General features: G+C 47.6%; 1 protein-coding gene across 2 annotated transcripts in view; it reads left to right on the top strand.

Annotated features, from left to right (window-relative positions):
• The first annotated feature begins 3,090 nt into the window (after positions 1–3,090).
• The window catches only part of INSR (insulin receptor), a 180,183-nt gene continuing 160,812 nt past the window's right edge, over positions 3,091–22,461 (top strand). For both annotated transcript variants that reach the window (XM_064280451.1, XM_064280452.1), the window contains exon 1: positions 3,091–3,213. In XM_064280451.1, coding sequence (XP_064136521.1) covers positions 3,114–3,213 — 100 coding nt within the window. In that variant the 5' untranslated portion in view covers positions 3,091–3,113. The remainder of the gene's footprint in view (positions 3,214–22,461) is intronic.

The following is a 22,461-nucleotide window of genomic DNA, read 5'->3' as shown; positions in this document are numbered from 1 at the left end:
TTCTGATATATGAATTCAGCTGCCTATATTTGTGCTTATTTATATTCATTATAGCTTCATAAAGGAGCCCCAGTGGCTCAATGGTTAAATTCTCAGCTGCTAACAGAAAGGTTGGTGGTTTGAACCCACTCCGAGGCCCCACAGGAGAAAGACCTGGTGATCTGCTCCTGTAAAGATTATAGCTTAGAAAACCCTATGAGGCAGTTCTACTCTGTCGCATGGGGTTGCTATGAGTTGGAATCAACTCAGTGGCACCCTACAATAACAACATAGCTTTACAGGATTTTATTATCTGAAGAATGTTAGTGCCTTTCCCAGTTATTCTTCTTTTCCAGATGTTTCTTCCCTATTTTGACCTAATTATTCTTATAGACCAGTGGGTCTCAGCTGGAGGTTATTCTGCCCCGAGGGGACATTGGACAATGTTTGGAGACATTTTTATCACCACAACTGGGGTGAGGAGAGTGCTTCTGGTGTTTCATGGGTACAAGCCAGGGACGCTGCTAAACATCCTACAATGCACAGAACAGCCCCCTCCACAGAGAATAATCTGGTCCCAAATGTCTGTAATCTCAGTTGGAGTTGATTCAATGGCAAGTGTTTGATTTTTTTTTTAAAAGAAAGCATTATAGTTTTTTTTTTTTTTTTAAATGGGTTGGAGCCATTGCTATTAAAATATTTCCTTGGTATTTTATTTTATTTCACTTTGCAGCTATGGTAATGGTCTGAAAAAATTTAGCTCTCTTAGACATGCTGATTTTTAAAAAGTAAGTAATATACTGTACATGGTGAAAAACAATTCAAACAGATTAAAAAAAAGTTACTGGTTTCTCGTATATTCTTTGAGAACCATTTCATGAATCCTTAAATATCTTCACCAAAAATCAGCCATCGAAAGCCCTATGGGGCACAGTTCTACCCTGACAGTCATGGGGTTGTCTTGAGTCTGAGTTGGCTGGATGGCAATTGGTCAGGGAGTCCTTCCTGACCACCCTCCCACCTCATCACACACACACACACACACACAGAATTGTGTAATTAATGACCCTCTCCCCCACTAGGTTGTGAGCTCTATAAGGAAATAGAACATGTTTATTTTGCTGACTGTAATTCCCCGTTACTTATTGTTTAAGCTTCTTCCATTCAGCAAATATTTATTAACCAACAGTGTGTCAGGCAGCAGGAGTAACGAACCGGACTGACTGGGTTTTTGGTTCATAGGGAGGGGAGAAGATGTACTACAAGGTAAACAATAAAAAATAGGGATTCCAGGTAGTTTTAGGTGTGTTATTAAAATATCAGAGGAAAGGAACAAAGGACTCGGGGGTGGCATTTGCAAAGCCTGGTGAGCAAAGGTGTCATTGTAGCATAGAGGTGGAGTCAGCCACGGGAGGGCTTGCTGAAATGTTACAGACAGGGCTGATAGCCAGGTAAAGGCCCAGAGGGAGAAGAGAGTCAGGCCAGGGCCTGTCACACAAATAGTCGTATAATAAAGGGGAGGAAGAATGAATGCCCAGGGCCTAGGATTGTGCTGGTCACTTTCCCAAGCTTTATTTCCTGTGTGCCTCCCCAGGCCTGCAGGTATTGTCAAAGAGGTGAGACCGACCTAGAAATGGTAAATCACTAGTCCAAGGCTACACAGAGAGTGAGGGTTGGGGTCCTGGATTTCTTATACAGAGGCCCCCTTGGCCCCTTCAGGAGGGTGACTGACTACTCACTGTCTAGCCCTATTCACAAATGGCATCACTGCGCATTCAGACACATATGAACTCCGTTGTTTTTGTTAGTTGGTGTGTGGAGTCAATTCCAACTCATGGTGACCCTATGTGTGCCAGAGTAGAACTGTGCTCCACAGGGCTTTCAGGGCTGTGACCGCTGGAAGTGGATCTCCAGGCCTTTCTTCCGAGGAACTTCTGGGTGGGTTTGAAGCGCCAACCATTTGGTTGGTAGTTCAGCGCTTAAGCGTTTACACCAGCCAGGACTCCTAGATGAACCCCAGGTCTGCATACTGAAAATCAGGCGTGTCCACCTACTCCCAGCCCAGGATCTCCAAGGGCCTGGTCTGTTCTGTCAGGATATTCCGAAACATTCTCCTAGACGCCATTTCTCCAACTACAACTACGAAGCGCGCGGCACACACAGGGCGCCGGGCACGTGACTGTCCCCAGAGGCCTGGCGTGGCTCCCGCCCCTAGACGGGGAGTCCAGGGCACCCCGACTCGGGGGAGGGGGAGATCGGAGTGGCTGGCGCGCTCTAGGCTGGGACTAGGGTGAGGTGAGTGAGGCGCTCCGCTCGTCTACAAAATTTAAGGACGTGCTCCAAACCCAAGTAACCAAGATAAATAATATCTAAATGCAGTATTAACAAAAAATTCCAACGAACAACAACAAAAAATGCACTATGAACAAAATACCGAAGTGCACAAGAAAGACAAAGATGTGTCTCGCTGGGGCGGCCAGGGCGGCCTCACGCTCCGGGACACGAGCCGCTGGCGCAGTCTGGGGAGCCCCGGGGGCCTCCAGAGCCCGGCCGGGCGGGGGGAGGGGGCGGGGCGGGATGGGGCGGGGCCTCCCTCCCTCCCCCGCCCCCTCCCTCCCTCCCCCCGCCCCCTCCCTCCCTCCGCCCCCCTCCACTCTGCCTGCCTCCCCGGCGCCGAGTCCCTTCCGAGGCGTGATCCGCGCCGCCTTTTCCCGCGGTCCGCGCGGGGCCCAGCTGACGGGCCGCGTTGTTTACGGGCCGAACAGCCTCGCGCCCGCCGCCCGCCAGCCGCCCGCCAGCCCAGGTGCCGCCGCCGCGCGCCCGTCAGTCCGTCCAAGTGTCCGTCTGTCGGTGCGTCCACCGCCTGCGGCCGAGGGCGCGCGGGACCGCCAGCCGGGAGCCGGGTAGCAGCGCGGGCTCCGGGCCCAGGGACCGCGAGCCGGGGCCGGGCCGCGCCGCTGGGTTGGTGGCGCCGAGGCCGCGCGCCCCTCCCGGGCCGTTGCTGGGGCCCTCCCGGGCGGAGGAGGAGGACGCGCGGCCACCGGCGCCTCCCGGGCGGGCGGCCGCTCGGAGCATGACCCTCGCGGTTGGGCGCCGCGCGCTCTGAGCTGCTGGGACCCCGCGCTCCCGCAGTCATGGGCTCCGGGGGCCAGCGGGGGGCGGCGGCCGCGCCGCTGCTGGTGGCCGTGGCCGCACTGTTGGTGGGCGCCGCGGGCCACCTGTACCCTGGAGAAGGTGAGTCTGGGGCGCGGGGGTGGGCGGGGACATCGCAGCCGACGGCACCCCGCTGTTCAAATGAAGTCCCCGCTAGGGCGCGAGGGCCCGCCCGGGAGCGGGTGGCCCGGACGGTCGCTTCGGCCTCGCGGGGGGCGGGAGGCCGCTGACCTTGGCCTTTGCCCGCTCGGGCTCGCGGCTCGGCTCCCCGCGCGCCTGCCCCGGGCCGAGGAACCTTGCCCCAGTGCCCGCCCCGCGGCGGACGCCTCTCCTGAGTGCGCTCGGACCCACTCCTGCTCCTCCATCCCCACTCCCCCTTCCCCCGGTCCCGACGCGCTCCCGAGGCGGGGCACGCGTCCTCGCTGGGTCGCCTCTGGGAAGTCGGGTCCTAAGGTTCGGGCGGCCTCCGACAGCCCAATGCCTGCCTGGCGTGCACACACGGTTGGATGCAACGCAGATAGTGCCGGACTTGGGGGGGGGGCGGTGTTCTTTGGGGTTCCCGCTGCTGGGTGACGCTGCCCCTGGGTGGGGAATTGTAGACCCCTCGTCGACTCCCAAGAAGCCCTGGTCGTGCAGTGGTTAAGCGCTCCCTGGTAACCAGAAAGGTTGGCGGTTTGAACCCACCAGCCTCTCCGCGGGAGAAAGATGTGGCCGTCTGCTTCGGTAGAGATTACAGCCTTGTAAACCCTATGGGGCAGTTCTACTCTGTCCTATAGGGTCGCTATGAGTTGAAATCAATTCAAGGGCACATAACAACAACTCCGATTTCCTTGGGATTAAGCTGGTGACCACCACTACGGTCCGCGTTTACACATTTGTGTCCTGCTTCCAGATACCCTGAGCCAAACTCTAGCACCGTGGCAACACCTGCAGCCGTTGTAGTAACAACTAGGGGTGGCATACATCATGGTTGTTATAAATAGTATCACTGTATGCCTGGGGTTGGTCCATCTTATTTCTCTGGACCCTCACAGTGGCCCCTGGAGGCTGATAGTGCTATTCCCCCATTTCACAGAGGTGTAACCTGAGGCTCAGATAGCTCACAGAACTCACCTGCTCCAAAGTCAGTGCCAGAGCTGGGACTTGAACCTCTGTCAGTGGGATTCCAGGTCAAGGCTCTGGTTTGCAATCCCTCGCCCTAGGTCCCCTAAACCCTTCCCACCCCTCAGCTTCACCCTTCATGAGGGTTCTTTCCCTGTTAGCCCTGGGGGTGTCTCTGGCCTTAATGAGCCTCACACTCCCCCTGGCCCCATGGGCTGCCCTAAACCCCTACCCCAGCATCCTCCTTGCTCTGGTTGTGGGCCAGGACTGATATAATTGGGATTTCCCACCATGGGGTCTAAAGCTCTGCTTTAAACACATCTGTTGGGTTACTTCTTCACCTATCTCCATAAAAGGAAATAGATCATGGGTGGGGAAGGGGTTAGAGAGGGAAGTCATAGAAGCTCCTGAGTTCCCTGATGTAAACGAGGTAGATGAGAAAGCATAAGCTTTGAAGGTAACAAACCAAGTTTGCTGAGTGGCTGTGCCACTTGGTTTCTCCGAGACCCTGAGTACCTGGTAGGCATCAGGTCTACCAGGTAGACTGCGAAGAGTCGCAGTTGGTTTGGGTTCTCATTAGGAAAACCCAAGACAAGTGATTAGACCTGTGCCCGGCTTCTTGTATGTGCACAAGTATGAGTGTGTACTTCTGCCTGGGCACGCTTGTGTGTGTGTGGCTCCTCGCGCTTCTGTTCCATCTAGGTTTGGTAATTAATTGTGAATCTGTGCCTGAGCTTCCAGGCCTCAAATTTACTGCTGCTTTCTGTATTTACGGAAACCCTGGTGGTGTAGTGGTTAAGTGCTACGGCTGCTAAACAAAGGGACGCCAATTCGAATCCGCCAGGCGCTCCTTGGAAACTCTATGGGGCAGTTCTACTCTGTCCCATAGGGTCGCTATGAGTCGGAATCAACTCGATGGCACTGGGTTTGGTTTTTGGGTTTTTCTGTATTTACAGCTTCCATGAGGTCAGGAGCTTTTTGTCTGTTTTGTTCACTGTTAACATTTCCAGAGCCTAGAACAGTGCCTCGCACATGGCTGTGGTTGTTAGGTGCTGTCCAATCCATTTTAACTCATAGCGACCCTGTGTGAAAGAGTAGAACTGCCCTGTAGGGTTTTCTAGGCTGTAATCTTTACCGGAGTAGAGTGCCAAATCTCTTCTCCTGTGGAGCTGCTGGGTGGCTTCAAACCATCAACCTTTCCGTTAGCAGTTGAGTGCTTAACCGTTACACCAGCAGGACTCCTTTGGCATACAGTAGGTGTTCAGTAAATGTTTCTTTTTGAATGGGGCTAGGAACAGAGCCTCCGAAGGAGCTGCTTGTTCGCCAGATAATACTTAACAGTAAGAGCGGACACTTAGCAGGCGCTGTTCTCTGTGCTGTGCGTATATAACCTGAGTTCATCCTCGGGAAGTTGTTGTTGTTGTTGTTGTTAGTTGCCTTCCATTCGATTTCGACTCATGGTGACTCCATGTGTGCAGAGTAGAACTGCTCCACAGGGTTTTCAAGGCTGTGACATTTTGGAAGCAGATCGCCAGACCTGTCTTCTGTGGTACCTCTGAGTGGGTTTGAACTGTCAACCTTTTGGCTGCTAGTTGTAGGGCCTATTATTATCCCTTTTTGCAGATGAGGGGTGCCCTGGTGGTGCAGTGGTAAAGAGCTCCACTGCCAACCAAAAGGTCGGCAGTTCAAATCCACCAGCTGCTCCTTGGAAACTCTATCAGGCAGTTCTTCTCCGTCCTATAGGGTCGCTATGAGTTGGAATGGACTTGGCGGCAACGGGTTTGCTTTTGGCTTAGTTTTGCAGATAAAGACAGCTGCCCAGAGCTCCAGCAGGTGGCACAGTCGAGATTAGAACCCAGAGCGCTAATTTCTTAAGCAAAGATCATTCTTTCAGTAACTAATTCCTGCCATGTGCCTAAGCCTCCCCCAGCCCTACCCTGGGGTAATGTTTAACAGGATTCTATCAAATAGATGAGATGTGATGCCCCTTGAAGACGTGGGGAGTAGGGGGAGGACCATCTTTCCAGATCATTAATCTCTGTTGTTGTTGTTGTATGCTGTCAAGTAACGTCCTACTCGTAGCGACCCCATATGACAGAGTTAGAACTTCCCTGTCGGGTTTTGTTTCCCAGACTATAATCTTTATGGGAGCAGATTGCCAGGTCATTCTCCCACGGAGCTGCTGGCAGGCTCAAACCGCTGACTTTTCAGTTAGCAGCTGAGCGCTTAACCATTGCACCACCAGGGCTCCTTTATTAATCCCTAACGTCAGCCAATACGGCATTTTGGGCGAGGTGGGGAGGAGGGAAATAAATGCCATTTTTAAGGACCGAAGGACTGTTTCTTGGAGATGTCGTATGAGGCTGTGCCACCCCCACCTGTGGTCCCGTGGAGTCTTCATTGCTGGGTGGACCTGGGCTAGGGCTGCCTTCTCTGTTTCCATTTAGATTGGGTGGTTCTGGCCCCAGGTTCCTTACCGGCATTGCAAAGTCAGAGAACTAAAGCAGTGCGGGGTTAATGAAAATCGGACCTCACAGGTTTCCTGGGTTCAAGTTAGTTGGCCAATTGAGGCATAAGATGCTTTCTTGTTTCCAGACACTCCTGATTTCTTAGGTACCCCTGATTCTCAGGTACCCCTCATTTCTCAGACACTCCTGATTTCTCGAGGGACAGCCACGAGATGTTTCTCTGGTGTGTTTGGTACAAAAGATCCCCTAGTCCCCAGGCAGAACTGCCATCTGCTCAGTCACCTCCCTGTGATGATTCCACACCTCTGCTTCTCTCCTGGAGACTGCCTCTGGCCCCTGCCCCTCTCTGTTATCCCCCTGGGGTCCCCACCTGATCCCACTTCCATTCCGCTGTCAAATCAACCCCTGACCCCATGTATAACCTGGTCCTGTGCCATTGCCATGATCATTTGGAGTTTGGACCATTGTGATCCATGAGATTTTTACTGGCTGATTTTCAGAAGTAGGTTGCCAGGCCTTTCTTCCTGGTCTTAGTCTGGAAGCTCTTCTGAAACCTGTTCAGCATCATAGTAGCAAGCAAGTCTCCCTTGACATACGGGTGGTAGCTGTACATGAGGTGCATTGGCCAGAAATCGAACCCGGGTCTGTCACATGGAGGGTGAGAATTCTGCCACTGAACCACCAATGTTGTTGTCATTAGGTGCCATTGCATCTACTCTGACTCCTAGTGACCCCATGTGTTCTACAGAGTAAAACTGCCCCATAGGATTTCCTAGGCTGTAATCTTAATGGAAGCAGATCGAAGGTCTTTCTCACGTGGGTTTGAACCCCCAACCTGTAGGTTAGCAGTTGAGTGCTTAACTGTTCATGCCATCAGGGCTTTTGGCAAAACCACCACCGTCCCCTTCCTGTTTTATGAGAGCAGGACTTCTTACCCCTGGCACCCTTGACGTTTGGGTCTGGATCATTCTCTGCAGTGGTGGTGGCGTGGCATCCTGTGTACTGTAGGGTGTCGAGCAGAATCCCTGGTCTCCACCCATTAGATGCCAGTTGAGAACCACTGCAGCAGAATTGGCCTCATCTTTGTCTAAGACGCTTCTCCGCCTGGGCCCCTGCTTGCTCCCCTCTCTCCATCCAAGGAGCTCCTTCCACCCACAAGCCTTTCTTGTTTCAGCCTTTAAACATTCAATGCTCCCCAACGCCACTCCCCACCACCTGGCCTGGGTTCCAAGCCTGGGCCCCCACCCACCTCGCTTGCTCCCCTTTCACCCACTGCTCTGCCCACAGCGTCTGGCTTGTGTCTCTACCGCCCTGCTGTGGCTCTCCACAAAGGTAATCCTTCACCTCCCAGTTACGTCTTCTGTGGCCTCACCTCACTTGACCCTTCTGGGTTTGACACTGCCCACTCCCTGCCGCTAGAAGGTGACTTGTCACCTGTTTCTCATTTCTCACCTTTGCTGCTTCTTCTACCTGTGCTTAGAAGCTGGCCCTCATGTCTCGTGGCTCCCTGGATCTTGTTGTATGAACTGCTGTCGAGTTGGTCCCTGGCTCCGTGCGTTACAGAGTAGGCCTGCTTCCTGGGGTTCTCTCGGCTGTGATCTTTAATGGAAGCAGTTTGCTAGGCCTTTCTTCTGTGGAGCCACTGGGTAGATTTGAACCACCAGCCTTTAGTTAGCAGCTGATTGCAAGCAGCTCGTGCCAGCCAAACTCGCAGGACTCTATTATGACCCTCTCTAAGCCTAGATTTTTATTTACTTAGATTTTTATTTTATTTTTATTTACTGGTCTGACTCCATCTAGAATAGATGGCCCTCAGGGGCCAAATCCTGCCCACCGCCTGCTTTTGTAAATAAAGTTTTATTGGCACACAGCCATGCTCATTCATGTACAGACTTTTAAAAAAAAATGTTATTATTATGCTTTAAGTGAAAGTTTACAGCTCAAGTTAGTTTCTCATACAAAAATTTATACACACATTGTTATGTGATCCTAGTTGCTCTCTCTGTAATGTGACAGCACACTCCTTTCCACCCTGTATTTCCTGTGTCTGTCCAATGAGCTCCTTTCCCTTTCTGCCTTCTCATCTGCCTTCAGACAGGAGCTGCCCGTTTAGTCTCATGTATCTACTTGAACTAAGAAGCACATTCTTCATGAGTATCTTTTTATGTCTTATAGTCCAGTCTATTCTTTGTCTGAAGAGTTGGCTTCAGGAATGGTTTTTGTTCTGAGTTAACAGAGAATCCAGGGGCCATGTCTTCCAGGGTTCCTCCAGTCTCAGTCAGACCATTAAGTCTGGTCTTTTTTACTAGAATTTGAGTTCTGCACCCCACTTTTCTCCTGTTCTATCGGGGTCTCTCTTGTGTTCCCTATCAGGGCGGTCATTGGTGGTAGCCAGGCACCATCTAGTTCTTCTGGTCTCAGGCTGATGGAGTCTTTGGTTTATGTGGCCCTTTCTGTCTCTTGGGCTCATATTTTCCTTGTGTCTTTGGTGTTCTTCATTCTTCTTTGCTCCAGGTGGGTCGGGACCAATTGATGATGCATCTCAGATGGCCACTTGCTAGCTTTTAAGACCCCAGACGCCACGTACCAAAGTGGGATGCGCAACATTTCCTTAATAAGCTTTATCATGCCAGTTGACCTAGACGTCCCCTGAAACCATGGTCCCCAGATGCCCTCTCCCTCCACTCTGCCCCTTAAAGTGTTTGGTTGTATTCAGGAGACTTCTTAGCTTTTGGTTTAGTCCAGTTGTTCTGACTTCCTCTGTATCGTGTGTTGTGCAGGCTGTCCTTGATGGCTGCTTTTGCTCTACAAAGGCAGAGTTGAGTAGTTTCGACAGAGAAAGCATGGCCTGCAAATCCCAAAATATTTACTCTTTTGGCCCTTTACAGACAAAATTTGCTGATCCCAGACCTGAAATGAACTTCACGGAGGTTCATTCTTCATGGTGTGCTTGTGTGGAGTATCTCGGTGGTGCAAAGAGTTAAAGAGCCAGGCTGCTAATAAAAGGTTGGAGGTTCGAGTCCACTGAGAGGTGCCTTGGAAGAAAGGCCTGGCAATGTACTTCTGAAAAATTAGTCATTGAAAACCCTACGGAGCACAGTTCTACTCTGACACACATGGGGTTGCTGTGAGGTGGAGTCGACTTGATGGCAACTGTTGTTTTTTTTTTTTTCTCTTTTCATTATGGAGAAAATATTCACAACAAAACACACACCAACTCAGCAGTTTCTACGTGTACAATTCACTGACGTTGATTACATTCTTCAGGTTGTACAACCATTGTTGTTATCGTTTACTAAATTGTTCCACCACCATTAACACCATCATGCCTCCTAAGCAAAAACTTCCTTTCCCCCCTCCTACCCCTGGTAGCCATGGATTATCTTTGGTTTCTGGATATTTGCTTATGTTTCATGTAAGTGAGATCATATAGTATCTGCCCTTTTGTGACTGACTCCTTTCACTCAGCATGATGTTTTCAAGGTTCACCTGTGTTGTGGCATGCATCAGGACTTGGTTTCTCTTTATGGCTGAGTAGTATTCCATTGTAAAAAAAAAAAAAAAAGTATTCCATTGTGTGTATAACCATGTTTTGTGTATCCATCCATGCATTGATGGACATTTTGGTGGTTTTCACCTGTTGGCTATTGTGAACTGTGTTGCAGTGAACATTGGTACACAGGTTTCTGTTTTCAAGGGTCCTTCGTGGCAACTGGTTTTTAAAAGCTCATGTGGTCCCCGGTATAAGTTGAATGAGTAAAGTTAGATGAAACCTCCAAGGATGCTGGGTTTTTCTCTTTAAAGAGTAAACGATAATAAAGGAATTCACACTATTCGTGGAATTTACGGGCTCCAAGGAGGAGAAAAAAGCAGCCAGATTCCCTTGATGGCTGCGTGTGTGAGACTTGAGGATTTATTTAAACAACGATCTTGGCCTTGAATGAGAATTCCGAGCCATCAGCCCTGCTTCTAGAACCCAAGAGGAAGTGGTGTCTGGTGAGCGATCATCTCCCAAGATGCCTTGTGTTTATTCCTGTTAAGAGCACATCTGGGGTGGCTTGGTTTATATTTCACAATTGGATTGTTCAGTAAAACCTGGAAAAGCTGGAACTGATATAAGGCAGAAATCTGTCAGAGAAGGAAACTCAAATATTTTCCACTAAAAGGAGCGATAGAAAAGTGGTAAGACAGCACCCTGACTGTCTCAGTCATCTAGTGCTGCAATAACAGAAATACCTCAAGTGGATGGCTTTAATGAAGAGAAATTTATTTACTCACAGTCTAGGAGGCTAAAAGTCCAAATTCAGGGCATCAGCTCTAGGAGAAGGCTTTCTGTCTCTGTTGGCCTTCTCATCAGTCTTCCCCTGGACTAGGAGCTTCTCCACGCAGAGACCCTGGGTCCAAAGGAGCACTCTGCTCCTGTTGCTGCTTTCTTGGTGGTAAGAGGCCCGCTCCTCACTTCCCTTTCCTTTTATCTGCTGAGAGATTAAAGGTGTTGCAGGCCACACCCCAGGGAAACTCCCTTTACATTGGATCAGGGATGCGACCTGGGTAAGGGTGTTATAATCCTACTCTAATCCTCTTTAACATAAAATTGCAATCACAGAATGGAGGACAACCACACAATACTGAGACTCATGGCCTATCCAAGTTGATACACACATTTTTGGGAGACACAGTTCAATCCATGACACTGTCAAAGGCGGAAAACTTAGGAGACCTGGAAATACAAGGCATTCCCGTTGAGTTCCGGCTTTTGTAGTCTGGATTTTTTGAGTAAAGAAGTGACAAGTAATACATGCTTATCGCAAAAAAAAAAAAAAAAAAAAATTACGAAAATATGGAGAGGAAAAGCAAACCTTCAACACCCTGTCCCCACACCCACCCCCTTCTTGTCGTTGGAGACAACTGTCTTATTTAAAAAAAACACTGTACTGTAAAATTGGCTTTTTTTCTTTCGATGTACCACTTTTAACCCTTGCATAGAGTTGTGTCAACTACCTGTCTGTCTGTCTGCGTTCCTGTGATGGTTTACGTGTTGCCGTGATGCTGGAAGCTATGCCGGTGGGGTCACCCATGGTGGACAGGTTTCAGCAGAACTTCCAAACTGAGACTCGGAAGCAAGGTGTAGCGACCTACTTCTGCAAATTAGCCAGTGAAAACCCTGTGGACCACAGCAGAATATTGTCCAATATAAACCAAAAACCTGTTGCTGTCGAGTCAATTCCCACTCATAGTAACCCTGTAGGACAGAGTAGAACTGCCCCATAGTGTTTCCAAGGAGCAGCTGGTGGGTGTGAACCCCTGATTTTTCTGTTAGCAGCTGATATGGTGCTGGAAAACGAGCCCTCTAGTTTGGAAGGCACACAAAATACACAGTGGTTGCAACAATGGACTCGAGCATACCAACGATCGGGTCGATGGTGCAGGACCGGGCAGCCTTTTGTTCTGTTGTACACGGGGTCACCAGGAGTTGAAGCTGACTCAACAGTAACTAACGACAATAACAACCCTCACGTCACCTTTATCCCCTGACACCCACCGACCAGTTCTTTATCCCTATACTTTTTTTTTGGGATATCTTACAATTGGATTAACATGCTTAATATGGAAAATTTTAAATTTAAGTAGGGGGTTTAAAATTTGTGAACTTGGATATACCATTTCCCATTTAGAATCCCTGGGAACGTATATGGCCTTTTCGTCCCATTTCCATCTGTGTACAAGCCCTTGGTTATCATGTGGACAGTTCAGGAGGAGGTATAGAGTTCCCACTTGTGTTTCAGTAAGGTGTATTCCCGGTATTGATCCTAGTGCCAAAGTGTGCCGTAGCAGCTTTTGGGACAATTAGAAACATTTTGTTTCTGGAGCACCTGGATGGTACAACAGTTAACGTGCTCAGTGGCTAACTGGAAGGTTGGAGGTTCAAGTTCCCCCAGAGGTGCCTCGGAAGAAAGGCCTGGCAATTTACTTCCCAAAAAACCAGCCACTGAAAACTCGATGGAGCACAGTTCTACTCTGACATACATGGGGTCGCCACGAGTCGGTATCAGCTGGACGGCAATTGTTTTTTGTTTGTTCATTTCTAGCAGGATAGGAACCGCAGTTGTGTGTTGCCAGATGCCAGCTGGATAGAGGTTCCAGTTGGAGCTCAAGGCAGACTGTGAGGATTCAAGCTGGATTTCAGATCTGGGTTTTTTCTTCCAATTCTGCAAGGTTTTATTCCTCATCAGGTTCACATAGGAGAGTCTCTTGCTCATGTTACTTGGAGTTTCTTGCTTTTCTCCTTTGTCTTTGTGGAAATGCGTTAAAGGGTGATACTTTCCCAAAACTGCTTTTGTTAGTGGAAAAAGGTAGCTATTCCATATAAGAGATACAAGCTAGTAGGCAGCTGCCTTCTGACTGCCTTTCTGTGATTCTTTGTTACCAGCTTCTTTCCAGGAGTGTCTTCTTTGTTTCCCTCTAGAAGATCAGAGAAGGGATGAGCTTAAATTTAAAAGCACCCTCAAAACTCCACCCACTTGCATTGTATCAATGCCCCCTGCTACTTTTTTACAAAGTGCTGTAGGGCCTTGTGAAACTTGGTGTCCCTCCTCTGTCTTTGGTGCTGCCTGTCCTTGTCTGTAAAGAGCCCTGGTGGTGCAGTGGTTAAAGCAACGGACTGGTAACCCAAAGGTCGGTAGTTTGAAGCCACCAGCCAGTCTGTGGTAGAAAGACGTGGCAGACTCCTTCCATAGAGATTTACAGCCTCGGAAACCCTATGGGGTCGCTATAAGTCCGAATCGACTTGATGGCAGTGGTTTGGCTTGGGTCCTTGTCTTATTATTAAGGAGGGGGTAGGACTCTCAGGTGGTTTGCGCTTGGCTGGTAACTGAAAGGTTGGAGTTCAAACACACCCAGAGGTACTGTGGAAGGAAGACCTGGTGATCTGCTTCTGTAAAGGTCACAGCCAAGAAAACCCTATGGAACAGTTCTGCTCAGTAACACATGGGGGTCACCAAGAGTCGGAACTGAATTGGGCACAAGACATCAACAACAACAACAAGACTCTTTGAGATGGCGGACAAGCCCCCTTCCAACCCTGTGGTTTGATGTTTGATGTATTATGATGACAGAACTGAGTAATTGATGAGAGGAATTACCGTAGGTGTTTCTGAGCTTTGAAAGCAGTGCCAGGCAGACTCGCAGGGGATGTTGGTGTCAGAGTGACTATGTGGCATTGGCTCTCTCTCTGGTTCCCTGTCCTTAAGTGTCGAGCTTCCCAGATCCCCACTTCCTTTCCTTTTTCTCCCCTTCCTTGTAATATTACCCATTGTTACTGTTTGCTCCCAAACTGCAGACCCACATCCCCCAGGGTCCTAAACCCCTGAGACTCAACATGTCCCAAATTATGCCTGTTGTCCTGGCTACCATAAACCGGTCCTCCCTCAGCCCCCCCAGTTCACTGCTGTTGTTGCTGCTGCTGTCAAGTCGGCCCCTAAACTCGTGGAGACCCCATGCCCAAGGGAATGAAACACTACCCAATCCTGTACCATCCCCGTGGTCGGTTGCAAACTGGACTGTTTTGTTTTCACTGGCTGATTTTTGGACATTGATTGCCAGGCCTTTCTTCCTAGTCCGTCTTAGTCTGGAAGCTCCGCTGACACCTGTTCTGCATCCTGGCAACATGCAAGCCTCCACTGACAGATGGGTGGTGGCTGTGCTTGTGGTCCTTTGGCCAGGAATTGAACCCAGATCTCCTGCATGGAAGGCGAGAATTCTACCACTGAGCCACCCCTGCCTCATCCGGGCTCATTAATGACCCCTTCTCTTTCCTACCTCCCCTGGGTACCAAGTCCTGTTGGTGCTGCTGCCTCAGTGTCCCTCTGATCTCACCACAGCAACCCTTCACAGCCGCGCCATCGCAGTGGTTCCATCCCGCCCCGTTTAGCACCTTCTCCACTCTCCTGCCTGAGGCATATTTCTACTTTCCTCCCTTGATCATTCTGTAGCTGCCAGATATTTCCTTTCCCTGGGGAACCTCGCTTTCTTACTTGCAAGTTCCTGGGTGACTCATGGAGGCTGTATTTCTCTCTCTTTTTAATGCTAAGTATATCTCATGCAAGGAACCTTGGTGGTGCAGTGGTTAAGCGATTGGCTACTAACCGAAAGGTTGGCCGTTTGAACCCACCAGCCACTCTGCGGGAGAAGGACCTGGTGATCTGTTCCTGTAAAGATTGCAGCCTGGGACACCCTATGCGGCAGTTCTGCTCTGTCATATAGGATCATTGTAAGTTGAAAATTTACTTGATGGCACCCAACAACAACAGCCTGTCCCATACAATATTTGGGATACGTCGTCGTCGTTAGGTGCCGCTGAGTCGGTTCTAACTCACAGCGACCCTATGTACAAACAGAGCGAAACACCGCCCAGTTCTGCGCCATCCTCACAGTCACTGCTATGTTTGAGCCCATTGTTGCAGCCTCTGTGTCAGTCCACCCACTGAGGGTTTTCCTCGTTTTCACTGGCCCTCTACTTTACCCAGTATGATGTCCTTCTCCAGGGTCTGATCCCTCCTGATAACATATCCAAAGTATGTGAGATGAAGTCTCACCATCCTTGCTTCTAAGGAACATTCGGCCTGCACTTCTTCCAACACAGATCTGTTTGTTCTTCTGGCAGTCCATGGTATATTCAGTATTTTTCACCAATACCATAATTCAGAGGCATCAGTTCTTCCTTGGTCTTCTTATTTCTTGTCCAGCTTTCACATACATATGAGGCAATTGAAAATACCATGGCTTGGATCAGGCACACCTTAGTCTTCAAGGTGACATCTTTGCTTTTCAACACTTTAGAGAGGTCTTTTGCAGCAGATTTGCCCAATGCAATGCATCTTTTAATTTCTTGACTGCTGCTTCCGTTGGTATTGTTTGTGGATCTGAGTAAAATGAATTCCTTGACAACTTCAGTCATTTCTCCATTTATCATGATGTTGCTCATCAGTCCAGTTGTGAGGATTTTTGTTTTCTTTATGTTGAGGTGTAATCCATACTGAAGACTGTGGTCTTTGATCTTCATCAGTAAGTGCTTCAAGTCTTCTTCACTTCAGCAAGCAAGGTTGTGTCATCTGCGTAACGCAGGTTGTTAGTGAGTCTTCCTCCAGTCCCGATGCCCCATCCTTCTTCGTATAGTCCAGCTTCTCGGATTATCTGCTCTGCATACAGATGAATGAGTATGGTGAAAGGATGCAATCCTGAGGCACACCTTTCTTGACTTTAAACCATGCAGTATCCCCTCGTTCTGTTCAAATGACTGCCTCCTGGTCTATGTACATCTCCCTCTTTTTAGTCTGTCTTAGTCTGGAAGCTCTGCTGAAACCTGTCCATCATGGGTGACCCTGCTGATATTTGAAATACCATTGGCATAGCTTCCAGCATCACAGCAACATGCAAGCCACTACAGTACGTGATGGTGGTGAAGAACTGGGCCTGCCTAGGAATCTGCATTTTAATGTGCACGCTCCCCTGTCCCCACCCTAGGTGATTCTTGACTACACTTTGAGAAGTTCTGTGTGATGGCCAAGGGCATAGGTGCTGGGGTCTGAGGGACCTGGGTTCAAGTCTCAGCTCTGCCTCGTCCTTACTGTGTGACCTTGAGAATGCCATGTTGCTCTCTGAGCCTCAGTTTCTTTTCTCTTCTGGAAAATGGGGATTATATCAGCCTCTGTCTTGGAAACACACACACACACACATGCACGCACATGGTGTTTGGCCTCTTTCCTGTGTCCCAACCCATGGGCTTTCCTTCCTGGGTATTTATTGGTCGCCTCTGCCTGCCCTTTCTTCCTGATGTGGACTTCCTGTGGTTACCCTTTAGAATTCTGCTTTAGGGATCCTATCTTTCCAGGTCCATCTGCAGTGCATGGAATTCACGGGTCTCCTCTGACCTTTTCCTCTGCCATGTGAGTATGGCTGGCTGGGCGCTTGCCTTCTCCTCACAAAGATAGAGAAGCCCTGGGGGACAGCCTCCACCATGCTCTCCTCAGGGTTCCTTCTGCTTTCTCTCTGCTGGTTCTCAGTGCCTCCTGTGGAGATCCCCTCGGTGCGTCCTCCAAGACTGATTACATTGCAAGGAATTTCCAGAAAGCTCCGACGGTCTCGGTGGTGCAGGTCTCAACATGACCTTCTTGGGTCCGTGGGCCACAGGTGGCATTATTTTTGTTCTCCATTTCACTTTTCTTTTTTTGTTTTTAATCTTATTGTGGTAAAATATATACAACCAAAAATTTGCTATTTTAACCATTTTTAAAGTGTACAGTTCAGAGACATTTAACTGTATTCGCCTTGTTGGGCAACCATCACTGCTATTTTCAAAACTTTTTCATCACCTCAAACAGAAACTCAGTCTTCTTTAAGCAATAACTCCTGACCCCTCCTCCTCCCAGCCCCTGGTGTCCACTAAGGAATCTGGGTCTCTATCCGTTTGCCTATTCTAGAAAGTTCATATAAGTGGCACAGTGGTTAAATGCTCAGCTGCTAACCAAAATGTCGGTGGTTTGAACCCACCAGCCACTCTGCTACAGAAAGATGTGGCAGTCTGCTCCGTAAAGATCACAGCCTTGGAAGCCCTGTGGGGCTGTTCCGCTGTATCTCATAGGGTTTCCATGAGTCAGAATTGACTTGATGTGGATCATATATACTTTTTGTCTTTTTGTGCCTGACTTATTGCACTCAGCACAATGTTTCAACGTGTATCCACGTGGTAGCATGTATCAGGACTCATTTTTTGTTGTTGCTCTTAGGTGCTGTCACATTGATTCTGACTCATAGCGATCCCATTTGACAGAGTAGACCTGCCCTGTAAGGTTTTCTAGGCTGTCATCTTTTTAGGAGCAGATCACCAGGCCTTTCTCCCTTGGAGCCATTGGATGGGTTTGAACTGCAGACCTTTTAGGTGGTTAGCAGCCGAGCGCTTAACCATTGTGCTGCCAGGGCTCCTTTCATTTCTCTTTACGGCTGAATCATACTCCATTGTATGGATGGACCACATTTTATTTAGCCAGTGATCTGGAGAGGAACCCTCTACCTGGCTTTATGGGTGCCACTGGCCTCACCCCCCAGGTACCCAAGAGTCTACATCAGTGCCCTGGGGCCTCCTGACTGGTGTCTGTGGCCTGAAGCCAGCTCCCACCTTCCACTCAGTCACACTCTTCCATCTGGGCTCAAACAATGGCGCTCAGTCTCCTCTCTCTGTGAGCTATTGCTTCTTGCACAGCATTTTCACCCTCTCTGCGCTCTGCTGGCACCTTTCGTGGGGCTAGGAAGGCGTTCCAGCCCCTGCCATCTCCAGTCAGTCCATAAACCTGACTTCCACCATGCTGGCTCCTTCCTTCCCGGGGTTCCGGGAGTAATACTCCCTAGCTTCTGTCCTTGCCCTGCCTTCATTTTTAATTCAATTTCAGTTGTATGGGGCTTTTAAAAATTTTAATTGTGGTAAACATATAAAACAAAACATTTACCTTCTCAACATTTAAAAAAAGTAATTTTTTGTTGTTGTTGTAAATACACGCAGTAAAACGTAGACCCATTCAACAGTTTCTACATGTGCAATTCAGTGACATTGATTCCATTCTTTGAGTTGTACAACCACTCTCACCCTCCTTTTCCAGGTTGTTTCTCCCCTCTTACCATAAACTCACTGCCGCCCAAGGTTTCTATCTAACCTTTTGAGTTGCTATTGTCCATGTGATCCCATATCAAAAAAACAAAAACAAAAAAAACCGTTGCTGTCAAGTCAATTCCGACTCAGTGAGCCTATAGGACAAAGTAAAACTGCCCCACAGGGTTTCCAAGGAGCGCCTGGTGGATTCAAACTGCTGACCTTTTGGTTAGCAGCCGTAGCACTTAGCCACTACACCTCCAGTTTTTCTGAGATCCCCTGTAGATCCCGTAAACCTGTTACTGAATTCTGACTCATAGCGACCCTGTAAGACAGAGTAGAACTGTCCCATAGGGTTTCCAAAGCTGTAAACCTTTACAAAAGCAGACTGCCACATCTTTCTCCTGTGGAGCGGCTGGTGGGTTCAAATCGCCAACCTTTCGTTTAGCAACTGAGTGCTTAACTGCTGTGTTACCAGGGCTTCTCTGATATAGATAATTCTTTCAAAGAGTGAGTGTTTTAAAAACATTTTTTTGGTAAATGTGTATGTAACAAAACATTTGCCACCTCAACAGTTTTTACGTGTACAATTCAATGACATTAATTACTTCCATCATGTTGTTCAGCCATCACCCCTAATCTGCTCCCACGTTTGCTGTTGCCCTTAACAGGAGCTCAGTGTTCCCGAAGCACTGAGTCCTCCTTCACCCCTCCCACCCGCCCCTGGTAACCATGAATCAACTTTGGTCTCTATGCATTTGCCTTTTCCCAGTATTTCACACCATTGGGAGTCAGACGATGTTTACCTTTTGTGTCTGACTTAATGCACTTAGCATGTCTTCGAGGCTGATCCATGTCGTAGCATGTATCAGGGCTTCATTTCTCTTTATGGTTGAGTAATACTCCATTCTATGATTGGAGCTTTTTGGTTATACGATAGATTGGGTCCCAAAGGCAAAATCCACAGGAACAAAGGATCAAGGCTGTGAAACTCTTTTCCCGTCTGGTCCTTCAGCCAGTCGTTTCTCCACCTTAGAGACAAACAGTGTTGCTTTTTTTTTTTTTTTTTGGGTGTGTGTTTATCCTTCCGAGGAATAGGATGTTTGCATATACAAGCCAATGTGTATATCCATTTCCTTCCCACCCTTTTTACATGAATGACAGCACGTCACACTGACGGATTATCTCTTGTTCTTTACTGCTAATCACATATCCTGGAGATCTTTAAAAAAACTTTTTTTTTGGTGGCAAAATACACAACCAAACATACATCCATTCACAATTTCTACATGTACCGTTCAAATACATTGGTTATATACTTGGCGTTGCATCACCATTCTAGTCTGCCTGTATGGATTCATCAGTATTGATTTAGACTCTCTGCCCCTTAAAGCTTTCATCTGTGCTTTATTTATTTTGTATCAACTGACCTTTTTTTTTTTTATCGTGCTTTAAGCGAAAGTTTACAATTCACGTCAGTTTCTCCTGCAAAAACGTATACACTCATTGTTCTATGACCCTACTTGCTCTCCCGCAATGTCACAGCACAGTCCTTCTCTCCACCCTGTATTTCCCATGTCTGTTCAGCCAGCTCCTGTCCCCCTCTAACTTCTCATCTCGCCTCCAGACAGGGGCTGCCTTTTAGTTTCATGTCTACTTGAGCTAAGAAGCACACTCCTCACCAGTAACATTTTATGTAAAAAAAAAAAAAGTCCAGTCTAATCTTTGTCCGAAGAGTTGGCTGTGAGAATGGTTTTAGTTTTGGGCTAACAGAAAGTCCAGGGGCCATGTTCTCTGGAATCCCACCAGTCTCAGTCAGACCATTAAGTTTGTCTTTTTACCAGAATTTGAGTTCTGCACCCCATTTTCTCCTGCTTCATCGGGGACTCTCTGTTGTGTTCCCTGTCAGGGCAGTCATTGGTGATAGCCAGGTACCATCTAGTTCTTCTGGTCTCAGGCTGATGGAGTTTCTTGTTTACGTGGCCCTTTCTGTCTCTTGGGCTCATATTTTCCTTGTGTCTTCTTTGGTGTTTCATCTATGTTTTAGATTAGCTGTTGTCATTTGAACTCATTTATCTAAGAGCACAATGCTCAAGGCAAGCATTCTTTATTAGTTGAGCTGAACTGTTGTTTAGTTTAATGATGGCATCATGGGATAGCTTTGGTTCAAAGTTAAAAACTGGTTCTGGGCAATAGATTCAGGGGTTCTCCCAGTCTCAATGGATCCAGTGAGTGGTTTTCATATGAATTTGAAGTTCTGTTCCATGATTTTCCTCCTTTTGATCAGGGTTCATCTATTCAGTCCTTGATCAAATGTTCATAATGGTAGCCAGGTACCATCCAGTTTTTCTGGTCTCATGGCAAAGGAGGTAGTAGTTTATGGACGCATTTGGACCTGTAGTGCATTTCCTTCTCTGATTCCTGGGTCGTTTCCTTCCTCTGCTGCTCCAGGTGAATAGAGACCCCGTGTGTCAACAGAACTGTGCTCCATAGGGTTTTCAATGCTGTGAGTGTAAAATGCATACTGCTTTTCCAAGGCTTGGTATGAAAAAAATTCTGTAAAATATCTTATTAGTACTTTTTTAGATATTGATTTCATGTTGGAATGATATTTTGGGTACGTCGGATTAGATAAAATGTCTTAATTTCACCTGTTTCTTTTTTGTAAATAATATTTTATTTTTGATGATAACATACACAACAAACCATGCTCCCATTCGACAATTTCTACACATATTGGTCATTGACATTGGTTACATCCTTCACGTTGTGTCAACATTCTCGTTATTTCTGTTCTAGTTGTTTCACTCCCATTAACTTAATCTCACTGTCCTGCAAACTTCTCATCTATGATTTAGAGTAACTGTTGTCCATATGGCCTCATATAGATCATCTTTTAAAAGAGCACATACTCAAGGGTGACATTCTTTACTTTTTGAGCTGACCTGCTGTTTAATTAAAAGGTGCTTCAAGGTTTAAAGAGTATCTCAGGGGAGTAGTTTCAGGGATTCTTCCAGTCCCAGTGGGTCCAATAAGTCCAGAATCTTGAAGTTCTGTCCCACATTTTTCTCCTTTTCTATCAAGATCCATCTCTTGTGTCCTTGATCAGACATTTGGTAGTAGTAGTTGGGCACCATCTAGTTCTTCCGATCTCAGGATAGAGGAGGCCGTGGTTCATGAAGACGTTGCCTGTTTTTTTTAACCTTTTTATAGAAGATTTAAAATTCCGTATGAGCTTCACATTGTATTTCTATCGGACAGCACTGTTCTAGACCCTACACACTTTGTCAGATCTCCAGGCCTTTCTTCAGAGGCACCTCTGGGTGGACTCGAACTTCCAGCCTTTCAGTTAACAGCTGAGCGTGTTAACTGTTTGTACCACCCAGGGACTCCCTTTATGTAAGAAGTGCTCAGAAAATATTAGCTGTCATCTGGGCCATCGCTGTCATTCTCATCTCCTCTACCTGTGTGTAGAGCGATGATTAGCCATGTGCAACTTATTAGGAACTTGAAGCCTCTGGTTCCCACCTGGAGGGATTAAAAGCCAGCAGAAGCCTTCCCATCTATTTCTGGCACCTTCTTCTGTCCCCATAGTAAATTGCTCTGTTGTCTTGGATTAATAGGGTCATATACAGCTTTAATAAGTTAAAAGTTTGATTCTTTGGAGGTTTTTTTTTTAAAGAAATTCTTTATTGCCCCTTACAATTATAGCTGTTTAATCTTTATTTTTTTTATAACAGCTTTATTGTGACATAATGCACATACCATAGAATTCATACATTTAAAGTATACAAGTCCGTGGTTTTTAGTACAGTCAGAGTTGGGCAGCCATCACCATGTCAATTTTAGAATGTTTTCATCACACCGGAAAGAAGCCCTGTATCCATTAGCAATCCCTCCCCATTTCCCTGGCAACCACTAATCAATCTACTTTCTGTCTCTATGGACTGGCCTGTTCTGGATATTTCATAAAAATAAAATTGTGTCGTATGTAGACTTTTGTGTCTGGCTTCTTTCACTTAGTGTAATGTTTTAAAATTCGTCCATGTTGAAGCATGTATCAGGACTTCATTCCTTTGACTATCAAAATAGTGAATAACATTCCTTTACATGGATAGA

Source organism: Loxodonta africana, chromosome 3, assembly GCF_030014295.1.
Source record: "Loxodonta africana isolate mLoxAfr1 chromosome 3, mLoxAfr1.hap2, whole genome shotgun sequence".
NCBI classification, from domain to species: domain Eukaryota; kingdom Metazoa; phylum Chordata; class Mammalia; order Proboscidea; family Elephantidae; genus Loxodonta; species Loxodonta africana.
Note: the sequence above shows the minus strand (reverse complement) of the source record. Positions and strands in the feature narration are given on the sequence as shown.